Genomic DNA, 19,202 nt, shown 5'->3' on the forward strand with positions numbered 1-19,202 from the left:
CATGATGTTGAGCGGACGCCTGACTCGAATCCTGTTCCCCAGTCCCAAAGTTGGCAGCGCTGCTTGTTACGCCACATTCCTTACTTGGTACGCCACATTCGCTAACTACTAAACTCTTGTAAAGAAAACTGACGTTTTCAAACTTAAATTGGCCTTCTCAGTGTACGCAATTACTGGCGTACCTTACAAATGAATGTCAACAAAATGTCCGCAGATGCCCCTTTTCAATTGCATACATGTAGGGGAGGCAACAGTGGTCGAAGAGCTGGACGCGGACAGCAGAGTGTGTGAGCTCCTGGTGGTGTGTGTGTGCTTACTCTAGACACACGTCAGCGCGGGCCCCGCCTCCCCCTGGCTCCAACCCAGGACGGCGCTTTGCGGCAGCTGCAGTAAAATGAAACGCCGCTGACTGCACGAGGAGCACCACTGCCGGCCAGGCCCAGGAGAGAGAGCAGACAGGCCCGCTGTCAGCCGCCCTCGCCCGCTCAGCTGACTGCCTCCCTGTCGCTCTCCTCCTCTGCTGGTCTCTCTGTCCTCGGCCCTCACCCCCGGCTGCCATGTCTCTCCCCCGCGGGTGCCTGCTGCTCCTGCTCTGCCTCTGCCCGGCGCTGCTGCCAGCCCGGGGGGAGCCCGAGGACTCCGACCTGGCCAAGGAGGAGGAGGAGGACCCCCACGGAAAGCACCTCTACAACGGCGAGATGTTCACTCACGCCATTACCGAGGCGCCGCATTTCATCATGTTCTTCGCGCCCTGGTAAATATGAACAGATACGTTGATGCGAAAAATAGCACACCTCCTTTAAAAACAAAAATAATCTCCCACGCAGGGTTGCTGACTGCAAAGTACATGCATTCCTTAGCTAACGTGACGCCTTAGAAAGTCGCTCGCAGAATTTCAGCCGAATTGCAATGTGTTAAGTAAGAACAAGTGCCCCCTCTATTTATCACTGAATTAAGTTGATTTCGAGTTGTGTTAAACTACTTGGTATACTAGAAAACTAGCTGTAAAGCATATAACTGTCTGATTGTAGGGCTCCTAGGCGAACCAAGGTGTAGTGTTAGTCGTTAAGCCAGGAGCTACACCCCTGCGGGGTTTGCTCGGGCATTCGCTGCTGACGTGGCGGCACCACAGTCACTTCCTCTTCAGGCCAAAGGGGGACTGGGGTCTGAGGGAGCGTCGAAAAGGTTCCCTAGACCATCGCACTATGATGAATACTTTAGTCCAAGTCCACGCGCACACCTCCACGTCACAGCATTCCCTGTTAAGCCGGAAGAGACTTCATTTTTCGCCTGACTTAGATATTTCTCAACCTTATTTCAACTTTCTCTGCTAAAATATCCCTCAACGCAAGCCAAATACTTTTCACACTTTCAGTACTGCTAACACCTCTCACATCCACCTTTTGCAAGGATCTCAACATCCAAGTGTGCAGCAGTGGGATTTAATCTCTTGCCCAGGGGATCATTTCAGAGGCTACTAGGCTCTGAAATGATCACCTGGGCAAAAGACATGCTAAGTACAGTTATGAATTGTCATTGATCAATAACGTATAAAAGAGGGCGTTTATACACTCACAATGTGGTAGACTTTCCATGTGAAAAGTGCCGTAGGAACATTAAATCTTGGACTGAAGCAAATATGGTAAGTTAATGGTCGTGTGCGACTGTCGAGATTTGTAAAATGGGACACTGAGTGAAAAAGTTGCCCTAGCTTCGAATGACATTGAGACCGATCTATGGTGTGGAATGTTTTAAGTGAGTTTCGAAATCTCTGCACCTAGCTATTGCTGTGTACGTAACTATGTTACCATAGCCAACATGCGTATTACACGTTTATACATTTAACAAAGGAGATCTTAATATATTGCCGAACCCCAGAGGGCAACTCGTAAAAACATAAAAGTAACAGGTTGTGATGAATTTTTCAGTTTTTGTCCTTGGTTTCTGCAGTGATATTACAGGATTCAAGCTTGAGGAATAAAGTTACTAGACTATTTACGTTTTGTCCATGCGTTCGAAGTACATCCTGTTGCGTTGGGCAATTTTAAGTGAGGCAAACTGGCAGGCCTTCCTCTGTGGCTTCCACCAGGAAGTTTCCTCTCTTACTGGTAGATTATAGATACCCCCCAGCTCGGATTGGACCAGCTGCATTTGACTGCTTAAAATGTAGTGATTATGTTTTGAGAGTGTCTGGCTACCTACTCCAGATTGTACCTGCCCCCACCACACACACTCAGCTATGATCTGTTTCTTTCGTATGTGAGGGCAGCTTGTATTTACGTTCATGCTACACATTCTGTGCCCATTGGAAACTTTCTGTACTGATGCCCATTAGGCATCTGTATCAGAGAAGAACTCATGTAACTGTTTTGTGATAGGGGGCGAACATTTGCTGTTGTATGCACAGTGCTTGTTCAGTGTGCGCAATGGATATGCCTCTGATCAGTGCTTGGTTTGAAAAATTGCCCGCAACCAATGCTGATGTATGTCAGTCTTGTTGAATACCAGTGATTCAGTCTTGATTCCACCTCATGCTTCTTTCTTCCACCACAACATAATTCATGCCCCTTTATTGCACCCATTCTGGTTCTGCCGCATCCCTTCTTCTTTCTCCCCTTTTCAGTGAACTTCGTTATTCTCTTCGTCCTCCGTCCCACCCCCTTTTTGTTTTTTTTCTTTCTTGCGCTGGGTCAAAGTCTAATGAGGAAAAGTAAGTGCCTGTTCCCAAAAATAAGAGCTGGTGGCCCCCATCTGCAACCACTGGATTAAATTATAAACTGCCCCTGATGCTATCAATCATTTTGCCTTTTGATTAGTGACAAGCTGTTTACAAAACTTAAACGTCTTAGAGAAAAAAAGGATAGGACAGGTGACTGAGTGTTCTTCCTCATACAGAGTTTTCAGACCAGTGACCTCTGCAGTGCCAGGGCAATATTTCCTATGTTTGGTAAACGAGGATCCCCTATTTTTACCTTGTGCTATCTCTTCTATTTATTAAACTAGCGCACACGTGTTTTTTCTTACATACAGAATTAGAAATGATTGGCATTGCCAATGCTTTTTTAACGTGAAAATACCCCCTATTAGAACATTGGAATGTTGGGAGCTCCATTGAAAACAATGGAGTGCTCGGGGCTTATAATGGCTGGTATAAGCCTGGAGCTTCAACATTCCAATGTTTCTTTGTTCACAGCTCTGGCTGTGAACAAAGGCTTCTGGGAACTTGAGGGGATTCCAATCCCCTCACGCTCCCAAAAGGCTTTGGTTTTTTTTGTTAGAACATTCTGTTCTCTAGTGACAGAATGTTCTAATAGCCCTTCGTAGATGGGCTATACCGCTATTAAAGTCCCTCTCCCTTGTTAAAGGCCCTCGCCTTCGGCTCAGGGCCTTTAACGCTGGAGAGGGCCTTTAATAGCCGGTATAGCCCTCTACGGCGGGCTATAAGGCTATATTAGAACATTGGAATGTTGGGAGCTCCATTGAAAACAATGGAGTGCTCTGGGCTTATAATGGCTGGTATAAGCCTGGAGCTCCAACATTCCAATGTTTCCTTGTTCACAGCTCTGGCTGTGAACAAATGCTTCAGGGAGCCTGAGGGGATTCCAATCACCTCACGCTTCCAAAAGGCTTTGTTTTTTTCTTAGAACATTCTGTCCTCTAGTGACAGAATGTTCTAATAGCCTTATAGCCCTTCGTAGATGGGCTATACCGCTATTAAAGTCCCTCTCCCTTGTTAAAGACCCTCGCCTTCGGCTCGGGGCCTTTAACGCTGGAGAGGGGCTTTAATAGCCGGTATAGCCCTCTACGGCGGGCCATAAGGCTATATTACAATTTTGAAAGGTCAACATCTGCAGTGATAGTCTGCGTAGATGTGTTGACCTGATGTTTCTAGTAAACCCCAGTTAAGTGTAGTATAAATTATCAAGTAGATCTTGATAGGACTGTGTACCATACATCTGGTAGGTTTTCCAGCAATGCATGGGTATGCTTCCAAGTGAAACAAGCAGGGGCATCTCAGGACATGAGTTTTTAGGTCTTCCTTAGGCTGCTTTAATTTCTAAATGATAAGGTAACAATCTTCATCAGTTTGTTTGTTCATCTGTCATTCACGTTTTGCTTCTGCCCACTGCTGCATACTTCATGGCACAGTTGGCCCGCACACAACAGCAAGTGGCTCTAGTAGTGGTAAAGATCGTATTTTTCCTGATCACATGTGCCCATCAGCCTAAAAAGTTTGCTTCAGTGGGCCAATATTTTACTTTGCCAATTTTTTTTCCTTTACTTTGTTAGCACACATTTAATTTATTTTACCCATCATTGTCTATTCAACCTGTGTCAAGTAACCTGTTCTCAGGTTGCAGTGTTTAAAAGTCAGTAGTACCTTTTTCTTTGTGTGATGTTTTCTTGTGATTGCTGTAAAACGAAAAAGGGTTTCTAAACCTGTTTAGGAAGTCCCCATACTATTCTATAAAATGTTTTTATTTTTTATGTATATAATCTTTTTGTTTAATTGCTAGCATGTGTCCACCATGTTTAGGTGGTAACATATTTTTTATTTTTTTGTGGCACATGCTTACATAGCAAAACATTGAAAGAAAAGATTAACCATCACATTGTCAATATCAGATCTTTCGGGTTCCTGGGCTTGAAGCTACTAGGTTTCAGTTGAGCTAGAGCCAGGACACCTTCGGGCATACCTGTGCTCAAGAAATTAACATAACACTTATGTCAATTTCTGTTGTATCCTTTGGGGCATGAACTAAGTACTGAACGTTTTGGTTTGATTAGTGTCTTTCCAAGTCCATCCACTGCTCGCTGTGATTCAGGTACTATTTTTTTTTTTCTTTCATCCGTGTTGCTGCTTACTCTCCCCACCCTCCCCACTCATCCCACTCATCCCACCCTCCCCACTCATCCTAAGACGGCTGGCCAAACCGACATGCACCTCCGTAACTGCTTCCGCGATGGCCCCGCTCCCAAGACTCTGCACTAAGAAGTTGTAAAATAAAATGATAATAAACCTGTTTATATTATAGTTTTATTTTCCATTTTTTTTAAGCTTCTGGCAGAAGGGTGTGGGGCTATGCTTCTTTGCCTTAGCGGAGGATCTACAGATGTCCTCACAACAGTGACGGATATCCCGTCTGCTGAAATATAAATCCCATTATAGCATATGGGATTTAAATTTAGCAGATTGGATATGCTCACAATTGAGATGGGGTAACCCTTCCGCCGACATCTAAATCTTGTCCCTAGTGTGGCCGTGCTGGCCCCGGATACTCATATTTCTTAACTTCTCCAAAGGGCCAAGTATTTGGGTAGGCAGTCTTCATCCAATTGACTCAAACATGTTGGAGATGCATTTGTTAGCCACATTTTCCCAAGAGAGACGTGTCCTGGTACCTCCTGGCCCAGAACTTGTTGCAGGCTGAAGCATCGAACACCGACAATGTACTCTGCATGCGCGAAATGTATTTCGTGAAGTTTTGTGAAAATTGCTTTCTTCATATATGAAAAATATACACATTTCGCACAACCCCGGCATTAGCCTTCCCACGGTGGCCTAAGTCATTGGTTCTTGTTGCTTAATTTTATGCTCCAAAATAATTACCAACTTGGAGTACGTCCATTATCAAACATTTTGCAGGAATAAACGTTTTTTTGTATCCGTCCACATTTTGGTAAAAGCAGACTTTCTTTCTGAAATTGCGTTCCTTGAAACAAATAAAAAGCCACACATCTGCTGAAAATTGGATATGACAAATATCTGTTTGGGTCATGAAATGTGCAAACTGAGGAAACATCTTGATACTGCATCTAGAGTGGAGGAAGTCCTATAGTTGTTTACACTTGGTAAACTGTGCATCACAGGGCTGTTGGCAAAAAACAGCAGGATACGCAGCCTTATATTAGCAGTTGTTTACACAAGGAGGTGTCTGAATGTGGAATACCGACGCACTTGAGAATGATTCCCGGCTTTGAAGCGTTCTCATCGTGTTCTCAAGGGAAAAGGCCTATTTCTTTTTCCTGTTCTTGCTCCCGTCTCAAAGGCGCGCACCTAGACTCAACAGAAATGGCCTTTATCTCAGTAAACATGTTTTTCCTCTAATAAGCTGCAGTCGCTTGCGTTTAAAACCCTTAAAAGTTATAAACCAGTAGCTATTTAGACTTTTTGTGGCGTATGTCTCATATGAGGCATAGCTGCATCCACAAAAGTGGTATTGTAATTGCATGTGTATTTATATTTCTTCGTGTGTGTGATAAGTAGGAACAACGATCCTATACATAAGAGTTCTTCATACGTCTCATGGGCTGCTAATGTGCTTTGTGACTGGTAAGTGTGATACTCTGTAGGATGTACAGTGAGACCTTATGGGAATGTTTCGGTGTTGTGCTAGATGACTAAAGCTGTGGTCAGGTGTTATAAGAGTGGATCCAAGAACCAGTGGGAGTGGGGACACTGATGCTCTAGGCATGAGATGGAGCGGTTCAGAGCGTTATTGGTCTACGAAGCATATGAGGGTAAAACGCTCGGGTGTTGAGTGCAGGTTAGTTCAGAGAGTACCAAGTATGAGCCTCCACAAAGGAGGCTTTTTGCGCGAATGTTCGTTCCTAGGATGTAGAGACCTCTGGTGCTGATTCCTGCTTAGGACAAGTATAACTATGAGCAAAAGAGAAGGCAAAGTAGAGTAAAAACGAAGAAGAGTGATCTGTGTGCTGGGCCATTGTGAAGAAGGGCATTTACGAGCAATTTCCCAAGTTTCTGGAAAGGGTGGCTTGGTGTCAAGGCCATAGGAAGGAGGGGTTGTCGAGTTAAATTGGCCTACATTTTTTGGAGGCAAATTATTTTACTGTTTAAATTTGTGTCGTCAGAGAGCCTGTTATCTTTGTTTAAGGAACTTCGGGATAGACCTCACCTTTACTTAGATCCTAATTATGAGTGGGCTGGAGTTTTCGGACCCTCGCGCAGGGGTTGGCATTTCAAGTTGTGCAGAGCTTATCCATAAAGGGTGCTCCCTTTGTTACATTTGAGCAGGTCAAACCTATGGAATTTAACTGGGGAAAAGAGTACAGTACTTGCAGCATGCAGGTCATGTTATGGTAAGCCCAAAAAGCCATATAATATTTCACCCAAAACTCGATATAATTAGAGCGTATCTCCCCAGGTAAATTCTGAATCCTGGGGAGATTCAGAATTTCGCTGGGGAGATTCGCTTTTACCAGGTGTGATAAATACCCCCCAACCGCTGGGGCAATCCTAATCCCCGCTTAGTTGTCACCTCTCAGGAGGTTCCGATTGCCCAGCTTAGGTATTAATCTCAATATGGCTCTTTCCCTCGTGGCTTCAACTCTAGACGGTATGAAACTTGCTTTGTTTGGTGCACCATTAGGAAGGAAGTGATAAAAGCATTACCTTTCAAGAGTGCTATATTTTGAAAGCCCTGTACTCTGAAGTATTGTAGTTGCTGCTTGTAAAAGACACCGTATGTGAGCAACCTTAAGCAGTACCTTTGTGTAGAAATGGGCACATTGTTATTCGGATAATGTCTATATTAGAGGACTGTATTAATTATCCCATAGTTTAGTCTAGTCCTAGTGCCTACTTTTGCAGTGATTGGTTTATTGTAGTCAGTATCCATCAGTATTGAGTGACATCATTATGATTGCATAGGATCAATTTGTAGCATAAAGCTCCACAGATTACTTCACTTAGACTGGGTATAAGATATCTCGTATGTATCAGAAAATGCCAACTTGTAAGTGGCTTGATGCCAGCCTGGGTGTATACTTGTTAGATTAGTACTCAAGAATAAGGAAGTTGTATAGCTCTGCCAGCTGCTTATCTGATTTTACTGGGAAATAAACACCCAAGCGTTGAATTCGCTTTGGAAGTTCATGGAGGCCAAATTGAATGGGAAACACTTTATCGGAGTTCTAATAAGTTTGTTTCCACTGTTTTATAATTCTGCCTATTTATTTCTAACATTGTCTCTTGTGGTGTTTTGCTTTACGTTTGTCAGCTAAAGAGTATCTTTTTTTATATTTCGAAATTGCACTTGATTCTTTTAGAAGTTAATTTATGCTCACAAGGAACTTGCAAACATCTAAATTGTGTTCTGCTTCTACCAAGCTCCTCCCCTAGGGCCCTTTTGTGTATCACCCCCAAGCTGTCTTTCACATTTACACTCTGGGCCTAGCATTAGCCTACACCTTTTTGATTTTGCTGAAAGTGTTCACTTCCTTCCTTCAGCACTGTTCGCAGCAAATTAAAACCAACTCCTGTCTCTCGAGGCAAACAAGTCACACTTGGGGTCCCGTAAGCATCAATCTTCTCACCTTCCCTCTTCAATCTCTTCATGGAACCCCTGGCAATCATTCTGAAACAAGCGGGAGTTAACTACCACCTAAATGCAGATGACACTCAAATTTACTACAAAAAAAAAAAAATACAATCACCTCAATATCACACTAACCAAGATCCAATCTTTGTTCAATGCAAATCACTTAAAGCTGAACCCAGACAAAACAGAACTAATACTGTTCTCTCCAAAAAGTAACCACCGACCAATCCAAGTCTGGCTCAAGAATCTTGATGCCCTAAACTGCTCCCTCGTCCTATCCGGTTAAGTCACTAGGCATTACCCTGGACAAGAACTTATCAATGAAAGACCACAGCAAAAACTCAGCAAAAGGTGCACTTTACTCACTTAAACACCTCAAGAAAATTAAACCTTTCATTCCCAAGATGATCACAATACAATAGTACAATCCCTAGTCCTCTCCAAAATGGACTATGGGAATGCCATCCTAACAGGAACACCGAAAGCTTACCTAGCCCCACTAAGGTCAGTCCTCAACATGGCAGCCCGACTCATTACTGGTGCAAAAAGATTTGATCACATCACACCAGCTCTCAACTCCCTCAACTGGCTTCCCATGGAAGGTAGATTGTGTTTACAAACTGGCCTGCTTCACACACACAACCCATCACTCACTTTCCCCCAACTACCATAACAGCAAACTAGTAAAAGCTGGAAAATCCAGAACTCTGAGAAGCTCCAACTCACTTCTTCCCATCCCTCCGAAAGCGAAAAGGAAAACCACTCCATGTCGATCCTTCTCTGGTAATGTACCCAGGATGTGGAACTCACTCCCTAGAGACCTCCGATGCAATTCCTGCTTCAAAAGGGACTTGAAACTCCATCTCCTCAACAAATTCTTTACTGTCCAAGGTCAACCAACCGAGACTCTGATAACCTAGTTGACTCCACCTCACTTGACCATCAAGGATAGGTGGTTACCTGACTGTCCCAACCACCTACTTTATTTAGTCTCCACCCCCCACCACCGTTTGCCTAATTATTACGTTTTTGTTATTTTTTTGCTTATACTTTCTTGCTTCCTTAGTTCATGCTATATAATGCAACCTTTATCTCACTGTTTTTGACTAATTATGCTTTTGCTTATATACTTTTTGCTTCCTTAGATCATGTTATGCAACCTTTTTTCTCCTGTGTATATGTAAAGCGCTCTGATAGCCCACGAGTCAAGCTAGCGCAATAAAAAACTTTTATAATAAATACAAATATTCTTACTTGTGAGTACTTTCAGACCGCCCTGGACATCTTGTTGGTTTTCATTCACATTTTATTTCTGCCCACTAGAGCTTGGGCACTTGGTCGGCCAACTTCAGCCATTGGTGTAGTACTCTTTGAGTGACGGCAATCTGCCCTTTCACAAGGAACAGTTCCCTTAATAATAGAGACTTCAATGCCAATCTGTGCTTTTCAATACAGAAAACCTGCGTTGTTTCCTGTTTGCAACGTTTTAATAGGATTCCCAGCAGGAAGCATGCAGACTCCTCATTAATGTGTTATACACTATAATGGTACTCCTATCAGACCCTTCAGTAGTGGTTGAAGGGCGTAAGCAAGTGACGGAGTGGGGGTTAAAATGCCAGCTAGGCCACAAATCGACTTCGTGTTTAACTGTGTTTAACATTGAAACCCTGTGTGTATTTGTTTTGGTGGTGGAAGTGTTAGCTTGGAATTAACACTTGAAATAATCACTGCTAAACCAGGCATGTATCTCGTGTCATGGCTTTTGAAGCTTTCCTTACTCCACTCCACCCGAAAATAAGTCCTCTTCTGACCCCTGGACAGAACAATATTGCATAACGTTGGTTTGCTTACTCCACTGGGCTTAAATGAGAAATTTCATTCAACATACATTATTTCTCAATATTCTCTGTATGGCGCCTACAATCTCAAACTCTTGATCGTGTGTGTGTGTTGTGTTTTTTTTTTTTTGTTCCTTTCATTGGTGTGTTAGTTTTCACATCTTTATATCCAGATGAATCGCCTCTTCTAGGTGCCATCTTCCCTCGGATCAAAACCTTAACAGTTAAGATCCAAAACGTTTTGAATAGTTAAACAGCATGACCACTCGTGGATCAAAATTGCTGGAAAGTCTCCGGTGGGTATTTTTGGTTTCACAAACTGTTTGGGACAATATTGAACACAATGAGCTGCTGCTTACTCTGCGCTCCCAAGTAAATGCTTACAATCTTATCGGCGCCGTGGTCTTCCATAGTTCATGCTAGTAATGTGTTTCATTAAAGAGATTGTATGCTGTAAAGCCATTTACAGCCCTAATTGTGTGGCCTTCTACCCAAAGGTGTGGCCATTGCCAGCGTCTTCAGCCAACTTGGAATGAAATGGGTGACAAGTACAACTCCATGCCGGAAGCCCGGGTTTACGTTGCAAAAGTGGATTGTACTCAGGACAGTGCGGTATGCACGGAGCACGGTGTTCGAGGGTACCCCACGTAAGTACAGAAGGATATGGAGCGATGTTTATTTTTTTAAATGTTTGTCTTCCTTCATATTACACAATCCAAACAGGTTTTCACTTGACGCGTGATTTCATTTTTTTGCTTTTATTTTAAAACCTCAGGCTGCATTATAGGAAGAAGGCAGAAATACATGTTGGTCGAAGAGTGTGTTACACCATCCCTTCCGTACACCTAGAGTAATTCAGTGAAGCCAACGGCATTTTAGTTCTCGCACTATCCACAGAGGAGGGAATTTTTGATGGTGTTTTCAACCCTTAACAGAACACCAGCAAATCGGAGCATTTTAGGCCACTTCTACAAACCGCTTTTAGCTGTCTGTTATTGAAATACCTATTGCTGCCAGAGCATTTTTGCGCAAGGAACACATTTATATTCTTTTTTTTTTTTTTACTACTCTAAGTGGCGTCTGCCATCTTGGAACAGTAAAAAACAAATAATAAAATGGTACACGCATCATTCTGTAGGTGTGCCTATACTGTGGTGCACCTGCAAAAATCCATAGCAAAGTTAATAGGTCACCAGTGCAGGAACTACAATCTTTGTCAATTCTTGTTTATTACCTCTGAGCACCAGAGCAGACACTTGGCTTTTTTGGAAATACTTCCCGAATACTAAACCCATAAAAGGGTTCAGAGCGAGTAGCTGGGCCCTTGTAGGAAGGTAAACTGGGTTCACACAACTCTGGGATGTGAAATACCACAGGCCTCCCTTCATTCCCTTAGTGAACCCTTACTTGTTTGTCCTTCTTTGAGCTATAATGATAATGAAACTCGTGTTGGGATTAATTGTGGATGGTATTTTACCAATACAGAGCTGTAATACTGTGCCTGGAGTGGTAACGGGCTTTTGTAATTTTGCGGTTCGGATGGCACTGTCAATCCTATGCTTAAAGACTTTGCTTTACAAATGGCAAAAGATTTTGTCCCTTTCTATATCTGGTGGATGGCACTGTGCTTATCCTATACTTAATTTTTTTTAATGGAAAAGCGGACCTTTGATGTGACCAAATTCAGTGTCGCTGGTGTTGTAGGATGCTCTATACAGGAGCTGCTTGCCACTAAACTTGGTAACTACTAACCGAGTGTTCTGTTTTTTTTTTTTTTTTGTTTTGTTTTTTTTTGCATATAAATTGTTAGAAATGGAGGCCTCTAGTGGCAGTGGCTTGCACCTTGTCCAAGTAGGGACCCTTTCTTCAAGTCAGGGTAAGGAGATTGCACAGCAAAGAATAACCGCTGCTCATCCCCTTGGTAACTTGGCACAAGCAGTCAGGCTCATATCCGAAGCAGTGTGTAAAGCGTTTGTATGTAAACACACATTAACACAGTGAAAACACTACAAAAGGTCACCACACCAGTTTAGAAAAATAACCAATCTTTTATCGAAGACAAAAACAACGACAATCCAACATACATAAGCAAAGATAGCACTTAAAAAAGGTTTAAAATAGTTCAGTCATCGAAAACTTTGGATGCGTCACTTTTATCACAAAGTACCTGTGATGCGTCAAAATCAAAGACTAAAACGGCGCAGTGGAGGTGAGGGTCCAGAAAAGCAAAACGTTGCGTTGATTACTTGCTCCCAGACGAGGTGATGCGTCGCTTCCATACTGCAGCACAGAGGTGGTGATGCGTCTATTCTTTACTGTCACGGGAGGTGATGCGTCAGTTTCTGGACACGTGGCTCCTGTTTCTTCCTGCTGGACTACGTTGATGAAGAATTGGTCGCACTAGTGTGATGCGTAGAAAATCCGGACACACTGGGTCGATGAGGTAGTGAAACTGCACGGTGGTGGTGCGTCAGGAAAAACAGGTGGATGCTTTGATTTTCTTGAGTCCTTTGCAGCAAAACCACCTCCAAGGGTCCAGAACTGGTATTTGGCACCAGTTGGCAGGACAGAACTCTCAGCAGAGGATTATAGGGGCTGCAGCCGAAGTCTTTGATGGCACTGAGACTTTACAGGAGGTAAGCACACCCAAGCCCTTGGAGAACTGTGGCAAGCAGGATACAGAAAGCAAAAGCCAGTCATTTCACTGCTTAAGACAGAAGCAGCAGGCCAGCCCACCACAGCAACAAGTAGAATGGCAGTGCCCCTCCTAGAGCTTCTCCAGGTCTTCTTCTTGGTGGAATCTCCTCTTAGTCCTCTTAGTCCAGAAGTTTTGGAGTCACAGGTCCAATGTTTATACCTCTTTATGCCTTTGAAGTAGGAACACTTGAAAGGAAAGTATTTTGTAGTGCATGAGAACCTGCCTTTTCCTGACCTGGCTCCAGACACAGTACAGGGGGGTAAAGACACCGTTGTGTGAGGACTGGTGCAGCCCTAGTCAGGTCTCATTGACATCTCCTCTCGCCACTAGAGCTCAAGAAGACCCATCAGCCTGGTGATAGGCCTTCAGGATATGCAGGGCACAGCTCCGCTACCTTTTGTGTTACTAGAGTGAATGCATAAACAGCCCAGCTGTTACCCTCCCTTAGATGTGGATTCCACAAGCCGACAGACACAGAATATTAAGGCAAAAAAAATGCTCACTTTCTAAAAGTTTCACAAAAGGGTGGTGGTGAAGGACAGAGTATCTGAATTAAGCAGAACACTCCTACCCATGTCAAAAGATCAGGGCTTGATCCATCACCGTTTTTTAGCTCACTGCACCATCCCAGCTCAGAACCTGGCTACATGCAAATTAGTCGTGACCCTGGCCCAGTGCATCATGGGAACAGGGCAGACCAAACTACCAAGCCAATTCTTTACTGGAAAGGAAACAAGCTTCCGGGGACCGGTTTCTGGCATTGCAGCCGTCTTCGGCCCGGCTTGCTTGAACCCTGATGGTGCAGTGAGCAAGGGACTCACATCTGAGTATACCCTACCACACTTATGGTGGCCAAAACGATTCACAAAAGGGGGGTGGTGATGGACAGAGTATCTGAATTAAGCAGAACACTCCTACCCATGTCAAAAGATCGGCTGTAATGCCAGAAACCGGTCCCCGGAAGCTTGTTTCCTTTCCAGTGAAGAATTGGCTTGGTAGTTTGGTCTGCCCTGTTCCCATGATGCACTGGGCCAGGGACAGACTAATTTGCATGTAGCCAGGTTCTGAACTGGGATGGTGCAGTGAGCTAAAAAACGGTGATGGATCAAGCCCTGATCTTTTGACTGGGTAGGAGTGTTCTGCTTAATTCAGATGCTCTGTCCATCACCACCCCCTTTATGTATCACTTTCTAAAAGTGGCATTTTCAAGCACACAATTTAAAAACAAACTTCACTAAAAGACCTATTTTTAAATTGTGAGTTTGGACTCCAAATCTAGACCTATTCCCAATTGGAAGTTAGACTTGTAAGAAGTTACACGGCCCTTCCAATGATAACCTATGGGAAAGATAGCCCTTGCAATAGTGAAAACGTAAATTAGCTGTATTTTACTATATGGACATGTAAAACACACCAGTACAAGTCCTTCCTTTCAAATACACTGCACCCTGCCCATAGGGCTACCATGGGCCTACCTTAGGGGTGCCTTACATATAGAAAAGGGGGTTTGGGTCTGGCAAGTGGGTGCACTTAATTAGCTTTTGTTTTAGAGGCCCCCTAGTAGCTTTTGTTTTACAGGCCATGGCCACCCAGAGTGCACTTTACTAGGGACTTGCCAGTAAATCAAAATGCAATCGTGGACAAACCAATCCCCATTACAATTTAGATCAGAGAGCATATGCATTGTAGCAATGATCAGCAGTGGTAAAGTGCCCAGGGTCCTAAAGCCAACTAAAACAGGGCAGAAAAAACAAGGAACAAGGCAAAAGGTTTGGGGCTACCCTGGCAAACCGGCCAGGTACAACATCTATATATATGAAAATGGTAATCTGCTAGCTTTAGGGCATGGTTGAGTATAAATGAGCAATTATTTCGACTTTTATTTTTTATTTTAGTAAATGACCACATTTTAGATTTACTTTCAGCATTGAATTTTGTGGGGCATGTATTTGCCATAAAGCTGTTGAAAACATTGCGCAGACTAGATTACTCTTGGGACCGAAAACGCTAGGGACGTCAACACATTCAGGTTATTGTTACTTTCAGAACTTTTTGCCATGGATGAATCCCGCGGCCATTGCTTATTACCGACTTGTACACGAGGTCACTGCTTTAAAGCAAGCGGTAATACTGGTATGGTTTGCTACGTGAAAGAGCTGCCTGGAAGCTAAAACGAATTGCATGTGGGATTTTCCTGAATACTAGTTTCTGCGAGACAGTAATTTTAGAAGTTGCTTGTTGTGTCTCTCTAGTATATCTCATGGTTGTCTTAGTCGATATTTAAAATGGTTCTGATGCAATGCTACTGTCAGATGGAAGAATACTACTACTTGTTAACTTTGGAGGGGGTTTTATTTTCTTGGCCAAAAGGCAAGCTGATAATCTACTAAAAATAGATAACCTTTGTGTAAGCATTTTTGGGTGACTCTAAAATTAGTAAATGTGTATCTTTTTGTTTTACCCTCATTACAAAGCACTTCCTAGTGGGGGGGTTATCCCACTGAGTTGAAAGGTAATGGTTGAGTTGATTAAAGTGGCTTACTTAGTTCTGCAAGATGCATCGAAGAGCGAACATCTGTTTGCAGTATGTATAAAATGTATAAAATATTTTATTACGCGCTCTGCTACTACAGAGTATCCTGGCGAGATATGTAACCTTTAGACAGAGCCTAACCAGATGGAGAAAAAAAAATCAACTAGATACTGAGATTAAAAAGGTGGGTTTTTAGCCCCTTCTTAAATTCCGCCAGTGTGGCTGAGGATCGCAGAGAGAGCGGCAGGGCATTCCAAGAACGAGCTGCTTGGACAGAGATAGACTGACCACCCAATCTCACATATCTGACCTTAGGCGTGAACATCAGAAGGAGATTAGCTGATCGGAGGGCACGGCGAGGAGTGTAAAAAGTGAACCTCTTGTGCAAATATTGTGGTCCTTGTTGGTGCAAGGCGCGAAAGGCCAGGACCAGTGACTTGAACACAATACGATGGGCCACCGGGAGCCAGTGGAGCTTTCGAAGATGGGCAGATGCGCTAGTTCTTCTCGGAAGATGGAATAGAAGTCGAACCGCCGCATTCTGAATGATCTGCATTCGATTGATGAGGTATTTAGGGAGACCACTGAAGAGGGCATTGGCATAATCCAGCCTTGATAAAATCAAAGCACGCAAAACCGTCTCTTTTGCTTCCCTATGAAGCAGCGGAAGGAACCAGTGCCAACGATCTGTGGTAAGCTTGGGAACTGATACATAGACAATTATGCAAATATAGTAACTTGATAAATACTTTGGAGTTGATCATATTGTGTCTTTCAATTGGCTTTCAAAGTTGACAGCAAATTGCTTTCATTTAGTCTAATTGTAGCTGGCAATATCAAAGGAGTTTAATTTGCATGTCTTTATATGTGTTAATTGGGTGGTTCAGTAAGCTTATAATGTGCACACAATACTTTGTATTAGATTTTCCTTAATTGTTTTTCCATGTGACTTAATGAGCTATGGTAAAAAAAAAACTTTTGTTGATGATGAATGACTCTGCATCCATTTCATAGTACTATTCAGTCTAGTCCAGAAGCATGACCTGTAAATGAGCATCATGGCATAGAGTAAAAAGAGGCAAGTCAGGTCTAGCGTGTTTGCACATTTCAGAAGAGCTGTAAAGGGTTCTATTTGCTGATATGACATCACCTCCGTGATCTTGATCTGCAACTGGATTATCATTGGTATCTGACTACACTGTAATCTCAATGACCTCCATAAGGGTTGGAATGCACTTGTCTTATCTTTGGTTGGCAAAATTGTAATTTTGTTGCTGCTCTGCATTTCCTTTTGTTAGTACAATATTTTACACCAGTCTCCTGACGCATTATTGGGTTGCTTGCTACTGACTGGTTCCGCTAATTTTGCATGGGCTCTCAGTTGCTTTTTGGGGAGGATTCAAGATTGTATACATGTGCCATTGGTCTTTTTGTGTAGCCAATTATCTTTCTGAATTCATGTTGATAATATAGTTATCCCAACAGAAGTTGGAATGTCAAGATTCATCCTCTACAAACTGCTAGACTCCAGAAATACAGATGGGAGAAAGAGGAAGCAAATTGGGGTTTGTTGTATTTTTGACATCCACGCTGTAGAAGTTTCTCACTTTGTGACCCACAACTGCATTTTCTCTCCTAATGGAAGACTTTACTCTTTGTACAAGGTTACCCAACCTACTGGGAGTATCTGAAGCTACTATTCTTCTGGGAATTACAACTCTTTGTGTGGCATCATAAAGCCTCTTTTTGAAGCTGCACAACCTATAAGAACTGTAATGTAACAGAACTCTGTAGCATTCTGTTGGGCTTTGTTTTATTAAAAACAATGCACCGTGTTCTATATGACCCAGTTTTGCAGTCTGATCTTCCCTTTCAGCAGTGGCATCAGTGAATCTCTGATAATCTGCCGACTGGGCATCCCTGTACATTGAGCATCGTAAGAGAATGACCTGAATCGGGTAGTTCTAGCTTATGAAAAATCGCAATAACATCGGAGCCTTTTCAGTATGTCTCGTGGTTCACTGGATCACACGCTATAAATATGTCCATCACCACCAACAAACCAAATTATTTGTTGCTAGATGTTGATGTTATCAACATTTTATCTCTGTTGGATAGTAGATCGAACTTCTCCCTGGGTGGACATGAAATGCCACCGGATTTCAGGGATATATATATTTTTTTTTTTGCAACTGGGGAGAAATGAAACAGTAGGGAACGTGAGATCTTTATTGGTGTATCCACTTACCATTCGCTTATGTTTTAATCCGCCTCCTATAGAAGAGCAGATGCTCAACAAACCGAAAGAATAATTTATTTTTCTAATTCGGAGTAATTTGTGAGAGCTGGCTCTTGTCTTGTTTGTAGGTCCTGCACAATTGCCTGCCTCCCTTCTGTCTCCCTATCCTGTTATCCCACATTTTATTCTGTCTAAATCGTAGCATGTGTGTGGCTGGCCACACCATAGCAGGATTCAATTGACCAAAACTACTCTAGTTTCACAATTTTATAGATGCACACAATTTGTCATTGAATAGTATATCAGCCGTCCTTTACCCGAAGTCCCCAGGGAAACCTGCGAACTCCCGACTCAGCAGAAATCTAGACCGCCCGGTGGGTCCAGGAAGGTGCTACCTGGGCCAAAAATGCAAGACTTTCCTACGTAGGAATTCCTGCTTCAGAGACCAAAAACTGCACCCATCCCACAGGGTAAGTCTATTGGCAAACTGTCTTTCGAAAACATGTGACCTAGTTGCGATTGTGGGCTTTGTCCGTCAGTGCGTGAAGAATACTGATTTGTGAGAAGTGTGAATATACAGGTTTGAAGAACATTTGCTACTGGCAGCAACTCTAGATCAAAGGAACCCCTGATATGATCCCCCTAGTTGAGCAATCAAGGGGTAAAAAAATTCCCCTTGCTGAAAATGAAAAGTCCCATATGTTAGGGGAGTGCTGCAAGGACTTGTTTGAGGTGCAGCTCATGACAGCGCTATAAACACCCATTCTTTGATGCAAACCTCACCTGATGGTGGATGGAGAGGTAAAAATGGCAAATTTGAATTCTGTTGTAACCATTCTAGAAGAGGTCATTTGACTGAGGATTCGGAGTGGTAGATCCTGTCAAAGAAAAGTAGTATATTTGTACAGTGTGTTGAAATGAAGCTGGCTACTTACTACATTGGAAAGCATGTATTGAAATGACCAGTTATGTCATTTAATTTTGCCTCACTTCGTGCCGAAGTAGTGCTCGCAAGCAAGGTTTTACTGCAGCGTATATCCTGCTGTGTAAAGAACTTGTAGGTAGCCCCTCTGGGTATGGTCGATTAGTTTGACAATCTGTTAATTCTCTGCTATTTTGCAAGAATTGCTATCAAGTGTATTCTGGCTATTGATTAGCCTGGCTAAAGGTATCTATTTGTTTGCAGCGGACTTGCTCACTTGCCCCTCAAAAAGAGAATTTCATACCTTATGCGAGGTAGGTCAACTCACTTTCTGTGGATTCTATGTCGAACAGTAGCACTTCAGAAGGTGGTAGTTCCCAGGATTCCCCCCCCCCCCCCTCTTGCGATATTGCCAAAAAGGGGTGTTGAATTTGGCAGCCCGCCACAAATATTCAGCAAATTGGGAAGCCCCACTAAGGTCTAACAGGAGTTTGGCTGAATTGCTCACAGATTCAGCCACACCAAAAGTAATGTCAAGGCTAGATTACACAATGATTCAAATAGAGAGGTGGGCTTCATTCAGAACGTGACTTTATTACCATGAATGATAATAAGCCCCCCTTTGATAAA

At 43.1% G+C, this 19,202-nt stretch overlaps 1 protein-coding gene across 2 annotated transcripts in view; it reads left to right on the top strand.

Annotated features, from left to right (window-relative positions):
• The first annotated feature begins 357 nt into the window (after positions 1–357).
• The window catches only part of TXNDC5 (thioredoxin domain containing 5), an 83,927-nt gene continuing 65,082 nt past the window's right edge, over positions 358–19,202 (top strand). The window contains exons 1-2 of one of the 2 annotated variants that reach the window (XM_078688083.1): positions 358–754; positions 10,678–10,827. In XM_078688083.1, coding sequence (XP_078544209.1) covers positions 558–754; positions 10,678–10,827 — 347 coding nt within the window. In that variant the 5' untranslated portion in view covers positions 358–557. The remainder of the gene's footprint in view (positions 755–10,677; positions 10,828–19,202) is intronic. The other variant, XM_078688084.1, reaches the window with a different exon arrangement.

Source organism: Lissotriton helveticus, chromosome 4_1, assembly GCF_964261635.1.
Source record: "Lissotriton helveticus chromosome 4_1, aLisHel1.1, whole genome shotgun sequence".
NCBI classification, from domain to species: Eukaryota; Metazoa; Chordata; class Amphibia; order Caudata; family Salamandridae; genus Lissotriton; species Lissotriton helveticus.